The sequence below is a fragment of the Austrofundulus limnaeus genome, unplaced genomic scaffold (genome assembly GCF_001266775.1).
Source record: "Austrofundulus limnaeus strain Quisiro unplaced genomic scaffold, Austrofundulus_limnaeus-1.0 Scaffold189, whole genome shotgun sequence".
NCBI lineage: Eukaryota > Metazoa > Chordata > Actinopteri > Cyprinodontiformes > Rivulidae > Austrofundulus > Austrofundulus limnaeus.
Genome location: NW_013952591.1, coordinates 923,754 through 931,149, shown reverse-complemented (window position 1 = coordinate 931,149; position 7,396 = coordinate 923,754). Strand labels below are relative to the sequence as shown.

Genomic DNA, 7,396 nt, shown 5'->3' with positions numbered 1-7,396 from the left:
AAACTGTATAATCTTTTTACAAAACTAATTAGTGTTTGTCAATTTATTTTGAGCAGTGTGGATCCTTTTATTTTTAATCGAGTTGTTTCACGTTAGCTGTAACAATACTTGTTTACAGTCTGCTGCTCAGCATCACCTGACACATGACAACAAAAGTTGGAGAAATCAACAATGTCAACTTTGGGATTTCTTTGAATGTGACTGTGAGAAAAATAAAACAAGAGTCTTGTAGTGGAAACAGGTGATAAAACAGGTGGAAAACTTCTCAAGGGAAAAACTGCATGAATAAAACTCACACAAGACGCTAACTGTGACTCTTGACACGCTAGCTTCTCTCAGCAGCTCCATGAAAAAAAAACAACAGGTTGGAAACTATTGTCATCGTCCTAAAATAATCACCCAAGTTTTTAGTTTATAATATTGAGTTACACAATTATTTTAGGAAGGTGTCTCTATAATGAACTGATTTAACTTGTGACCAAATAGGTGTTGGTTAGTTAACTCACAGGAACATCACAAGCTGGAGGATGCATTGGCAAATAAACTATAAAAAACTAATACTAGAACTAATATAAACTAAACTAAACTAACACTAAGCGTTAAAATGCAATGATAACTAATAAAAACTAGCAAATCCACTGCAAAAACTCACTGAAACTGAATTAAAAGAAAAAAGTTGCAATGAAATAAAACTAAACTAAAATGAAAAGGAAAAAAATTGTATAAGTCTTCTGGACGGGTTCTTCTTTAATGAAACGTTTCGTCTCTCCTCCAAGAGACTTCTTCAGTCTGAGAGTTTCAGGCTAAATTCAAGCAAAACTTGAATTTTGCTTGAACTTAAACTAAAATGAAAATTCCACAACTGTTATAACCTTATAAGTGGGTCCCAGACTCAAATAGCTTGAGAACCCCTGGTTTAGAGGATTTGATCTTTTCCCCCCTCAGATTGAGTTTTAGATAAAATTAAACATTTCAGGAAGGGGAYGGATTTTTGTAACGGTCATGTGATTCTTCTCTGAGTACAGGTGGATCAGGCGGTTCAGCTGGACCAGGTGGATCAGAAGCTACAGGAGGGGGCTCGGGGGTCTCGAGCAGTTCAGTCCTGATCACATCTAGCAGGTCCCTTCAGAGTGGATCTGGATCTAAGACCTCTGGGAGCGTCAGCATCACCTCAGGGTCCTCCTCAGGTGGGGTCTTTGTCTCATCGGGGGCCTCAGGTGCAGCAGGGGGGTCCACAGAGTCTGGCAGGGGACCCTCAGGTATGTCCTACAGTTTTGGAAGCAGCGGTAAAGAAGGAAAAAGAGACGGGGGTCTCGGTGCCGTGACCGTCTCCAGAGTGACCAAGACCAGCTCAACGTCAGGAGGGTCTGAGACGAAGAGAGGTTCGTCGTTGTCGTCTCCTTATTCGCCTCCTTCCAAGGAGAGGAAAAGTCTGACCACCATGGCAGCAGCTCTGTCGGAGGTCTTTGATGGTCAGTCACATGTCAAAGGTCATGCTGGTAACAGTTTGAGACAAGCAGAGGTCTTCATGTGAGTTTATATTTCCACGTTTCAGAAAGTTCGAGCACAAACTCCTCTCCAGAGTACAACAGGAAAGAATATGGTCAGTTGAACCTGGATTTCTGAGTAAACATCAAAAATCACGCCGACTCAAGGGTATTTTAATTATTAGTGTTTAYTTTTATTTATTTCTGCAGGTGGATCAAGTGTAATCTCAAGTTCTGTCACTAGAGGGAGAACTCACAGCAGAGGTACACAGACTAAAAGTTTCAGTTAACAGATTATAATTTAGACATCATAAGATTTTTTGTTAAAAGTTTTAGATTAAATGAACTGAACTAAGAGCCTGAATCATTTCTGTTTGACTCCAGAGAGTGAGATCAGAGCCAGGCTTCAGAGTGCTTCACCTCCTGCCAGATGTGAGAACTTCATCGAGCAGRAACGTTCAAACAAATCATCCGAGTCTCGCTTCTTTACAGTTCTGGTTTCTTTTCAGGGACAGAGTTGGATGACGTGAAGCGCCTGCTGAGGGGGAACCGCTCCACCAGCACCAGCGTCAGCCCGACCCAGTCCCCCAACAACACCCTGCCCATCCCCAGGAAGGCCAGCGTGGAAACCAGGGCCGCACCMGAGGCCCCCGCAGGTCCAACCAGTCCGCTGTTCTGAACCATCAGAAGACCCTTCTTCACTTCACGGTTCAAATGTCTCGCTTTCTGTTTCAGAGCCRTACGGCAGCGTTTGGCACGGAGATGTGGGCAGTGGATATGGGTACAACACCAACCCCAACAACTACTCCACAACCTCCACSCTTTACCAGCCAGGTCAGAACCAGCCAGGAACCAGAACCCCTGACTGCTTTCAGGACACTGCAAATACACAAACATTTATTTTTTTTATCCAAATACAGAGTGAGCGCAGGCTTCAGAAGGACTTTGCTACAATTTGTTGAAGCAGAATGTGAGCTGAAAGCTAAATGTTGTGAAATGCTAACTAAGTAGCTAAATTAGCATCAGCAACAGATTTTCATCTAGGATACAATAATCCCTTAAAATACAAAGAAGCAACTAAGTTTCGATTCTACAGAACATGTCAGGAAGAGGAAGACCACTACCTTCCTTCGACCCCTTCCTTCCACTCTGATATAGATAAAAATTTCAACCTCTGGTTCATTAATCCACTTGTCTTACCACTGATCACAGTATCTTCCTAAGCCTTCTCTCTCACACTATTGGGCTTCATGATACTGTTCTTCACTGGTTCTGGTCCTACCTTTCAAACAGGACGGAACATGTCCAAGTCAAAGACTCATACCTGTGGCGTTCCTCAGGGGTCAATTTTTTGCCCTACTCTCTTCACATTGTACATCCAACCTCTTAGACAAGTCATCAGACACCATGAAAAATCCTTCCACTGCTATGCTGATGACACTTGGCTTTACATAAAAACACACCATCATTCTTCTGCCTCTTCCTCCACATCCCCCCTCATCCTCACCCTCCACATTCATAGCCTGTCTGGAGGACATCAAGTCATGCATGAACGGTAACATCTCTGACTGAACATCTTCAAAACTGAGGCCATGATTGGCACTCCTCATCAGGTTCATTTTTCTTTAGATACCAATGTAAAACACCTGTGCAAAACATCCTTTTATCATCTAAAAACATTGCTAGTATCATTCCATCACTTTCTCAACTGGACACTGAAAAACTTGTCCATGCATTTGTATCTTCAAGACTGGACTATTGTGGTTCCATTCTTCCTGGCATCTCAAATAGCGCCACCCAGTTTTCTTTGATGGCTTCATGTCCCTGCCAGAATCCCGTACAAAACTCATCTTCTGACACACCAGTGCATGCGACCTGAGTGAGACTATGGCATTAGTAGCATAACAGTAATGGCTTTAGCAGTATTAGCATTAGTAGCATTACCGTTAATAACATTAGTGGCATTACCAGTAAATTTATGACATTGCATAAATGGTAATGGCTTTAGCAGCATTAGCATTAGTGGTTGCAACATAAACATTAGTAGCATTAGCATTAGCAGATGTAGCATAAACTTTAGTAGCATTAGCWGAACAGATGCACATCTGTAAATGTTTGTGTTGTTTTCTCACTACAGGAGTTCAGAACAACCGGACTCTTGGTTCTCCTGCTATGAACTCTGGACTTTCTGCCAGCGGCTCCGGTGAGGATCAAAGCCTTCAGGGATCTCACACCATCCTCCTCATCCTGACTCTGTTCTCTCCTCTGCAGCTCCGGTGTACGGCGTGCAGAATAACCTGACCGGTCCAACGGTCCTTGCCCCGACTGGACCCAGTGCCCAGATAGGTGAACAAATCTATCTGACCTACCTGAGGGTTTTTCAGCTGTTTTCTCTACAAAAAATTTGCAGGATAAATCTAAACGAATTTTTCTAAGGTGTGGTCTGTTTTTGTTTGCAGTTTATGGAGTTCAGAAGAACGTCTCTGGACTGAGCCCGACCACAGGTGAGCTGAAGTCTAAATGACCCAGACTTTCTGAAGCTCCTTTAGAAAGTTAAAACTCTGTCTGGTTTATCTCAGTGAGACCCAGCAGTCCCACCAACTACGAGGCCTCGGGAAAAGACTTTAACTTTGTGCTGATAGAGAAGGAAAACGCTCCCATCAAGAAGGAAACGGAGCGGCTCGTCATGGCCAAAGACTCTGGGAAACAGTTTGTGTCCGCCGCACCTTTCACAGGTGAGTTCTGTTCATCAGGGACCGGTCCAAACGCCGAAGAGGAAGAGATCCAGGAGACTTTTCTCTTGTATTGATGTTTTTTTTTTCCACAGGCTTCTCTGGTTAGGGAGATATTTCTGAACAGTTTTATTATCAACATTAATAACGACTTTAATAAAGATGTTWATAAAGATGAACAAAGCATCTCTGCTGCCTCCTGCTACTCAAAATTAATATCAAAATGTCCCTTTTCATTGGAACAGCCATGTTGTATTTTTGGAACCAGAGTCTGTGCACTCGTGGCATGGGGCGGCACCTCCATAGTCCTGCCCACACAGCCTCCTAACTCGCTAACAGGACTGTCAATCACAGTCTTTCAAGAGCCTGTGACATGCCATCCTTCAAATACAAAAAGTAAAAGAAAACATCTTTATACTTAAGGGAATTGGCATTGTACACATGATTTTACCCATTTTGTCACATAACTGGCCTATTTTATATTAAACTTGGCTCKGTCAAAGTGAAACAGGAAGTGACATCAAAGAGGAAATCTTTAATAAAATAAACTGTCTGGTCTTTGTTTATTAAAACAATATTATTTAAGCTTTAACGCTTCTTCATCCCTGATAGAGACTCAAAATAATGTAAAGRAACATCAGATTCTTCTCTACAGTCTGTGTTGTTAGCTTTTGTAGCAACGCTCTGTTTACATGCAATCATTCCCCTTTGACATCACTTCCTGTTTCATCACATGCAAATATCTCAACAATTTTTCATCTCAGTGACATGAAATTTATTTTGCAGTGTTTTATCRTTATCGTTCCAAAAATGCATTCATGGTTATTACAAAAAATTCATGTCACAGGTACTTTAAGCCTCCATAACAAACTAAAATTGAACATATTTGAAAAATAATGAATTTAAATAGAACAAAAATGAAGTAAACACCTAATCAACTACAATAAATTCCTACGTTTTATATATTTTTTTAATAATTTGGTAGAAAAGTTTTAAGAAGAACTCACGCTGATGGGTTCATGTCCTGTTTTAAGATTAAAATAATTCAAGTTTGTGTTTTTCAGGAACTTACTCAGAGGACTCACTGAAGAGGGAAAAACAGAAACTTTCATCGTCTGAGGAAGGAACTGATGTAAAATGTAAATGTTTTTTTACAAACAACTCTTTGATTTTATGAATCTGTTGTCAGAATCTGATTTTTTAAATTTGTTTTTTAGCTTCGAGCCTGAAAGCTGGGACTAAAGACAAAGCGACGTACGCAGGTGAGACGGTCCCGTTGTTCAGTTTAATCTTAGACAGATTATGCAGATTAACCCTGTCAGTTTACTRAGTGGATTAAATTTTAAAGACACTCCTGAATGTTTCTCAGAGATCCGTAAAGACGAGTCTGGTTTTGGGTTCTGCTCCTGCTGCACCTGGTGGAAGTGGCTCCTGGCCCTCCTGCTCAGCCTGCTGCTCCTCTTCGGTGTCCTCTTCGGACTCATCGCTTTGGGTCAGCAGCGTTTTGTTTCAGAACCACGCACATCATCTTCAGCAAGCTGAGGGTTGGTATTTTGTTCTGCAGGTGAGGAGGTGAGACGCCTGAAGGACCGCGTTGAGGCCCTGGAGGCCATCACTGGGACCACATCCGCAAGGACCAGCCGTCTGTCGGCCTCCTCCGGCGTCAACATTATCGACCCGTTGGACTCGGAGTTCAGCGACYGGAGCGCCACCATCACTCGCTCAGATAATTCCATCAACCTAGGAGCTGYTGGTCCAGGAGGAGGTGCAGGGACTGGGCCGGGTCAGGACAGCACCACCCTGCAGAGAACTGTCCAGCAACTGGTCAGGRCTGAACTCCAGTCCGGTTCTGTTCGAGGTGCGCGACCCACAGATCAGATGATTTCATCCAGAACCGAAGGTTTCTGAGGACTAAGGAGAGTTCTGTTTTACAGATACACTGGTTTATTCTCTGAAAGGCGAGAGGGGACCACCGGGTCCAAAAGGTACCAGTTCACAATTAGAAAATAACATGTTTTACTCTTGACATCCCAATCCCATAATCTCAATCCATCCTGTCTTTATGAAGGTGATTCTGGATCACTTGGACCAAAAGGTCAGGAAACGTCCAGAATTTTAGAATTTCATTGAAAATTTTAAACCAGCTGCTAAAAATCAAATCTTTTTCAGGTGAGAGTGGATTCCCCGGGCTGCCAGGTAAGATTCAGAGCAAAGAATTCATGATATATTTTTATGGCGGTGACCCGTCCTAAATGTCTTTTCTCTGAAGGTCCTCCTGGGCAGATTGGACACCCTGGACCAGATGGGTTGAGGGGACCGAAGGGAAATCCAGGTAATAAGAAATTAAAATATTTTATCTGCTAAGAAACCGTTAAGAGATTAAAAAAATCACCTTTCTCCTGCTCAGGTGAACCAGGTCCAGAGGGTCTGCCAGGTCAGAGGGGCCGGGAGGGACCAATGGGTCCTCGAGGAGAAACTGGACTTCCTGGTTTAGGAGAGAAGGGAGATAAAGGTTGAATATAATTACATATTTGGGGCTGAGTTGTTTTAAAAGGTAGAAAAATGTATTGATTTTTTTTTTTTTCATTTTGACAGGATCTCAAGGTGAGACAGGACGTCCTGGTCCTGTTGGTTCTCCTGGACCAATAGGTCCAAAAGGTGAGGTACAGGGTCTCAACGATGACCTGATTAAATTATAAATAAGGGTCRTAGATGTGGTTTGTTGATTTGAATGGCACAAAAAAATCACTTCATGTTTGCTTRTTTGAAATAGGTGCTGCAGGAGAGCACGGAGCTCCAGGAACCCCTGGTAAAAACTTGGATGGATAGTTGATACGTTGTTGGTTGGTTGGTTGGATGGATGGATGGATGTCATACAGAGGGATGGATGGATGGATGGATGGATGGATGGCTGCTTGATTGGTCAGAAGGAATGGTTGGTTGGTTGGTTCATTGGTTGGATGGATGGCTGGTTGGTTGTTTGGTTGTTTGGTTGGTTGGGTGGTTGGATGGATGGATAGATGGATGGATGGATGGCTGGATGCTTGATTGGCTGGATGGATAGCTGGTTGCTTGATTGGGTGGATGGATGGTTGGACGGATGGACGGACAGACAGACAGACAGACAGACAGACAGACAGACAGACAGACAGACAGACAGACAGACAGACAGACAGA

At 42.9% G+C, this 7,396-nt stretch overlaps 1 protein-coding gene across 1 annotated transcript; it reads left to right on the top strand.

The window, feature by feature from the left end:
• Positions 1–1,025: 1,025 nt before the first annotated feature.
• col17a1a (collagen, type XVII, alpha 1a) lies at positions 1,026–7,028 on the top strand (the record flags this gene model as incomplete). Its single annotated transcript, XM_014018293.1, is given in 21 exon segments — positions 1,026–1,472; positions 1,556–1,603; positions 1,698–1,751; positions 1,872–1,919; positions 1,997–2,143; positions 2,223–2,321; positions 3,625–3,690; positions 3,759–3,833; positions 3,947–3,991; positions 4,067–4,222; positions 5,284–5,358; positions 5,437–5,481; positions 5,589–5,711; positions 5,784–6,077; positions 6,154–6,204; positions 6,288–6,314; positions 6,389–6,415; positions 6,489–6,551; positions 6,627–6,731; positions 6,815–6,877; positions 6,993–7,028. Coding segments are annotated over 21 exon segments (2,094 nt in total), but the record flags the coding sequence as incomplete, so codon positions are not given.
• Positions 7,029–7,396: the final 368 nt, after the last annotated feature.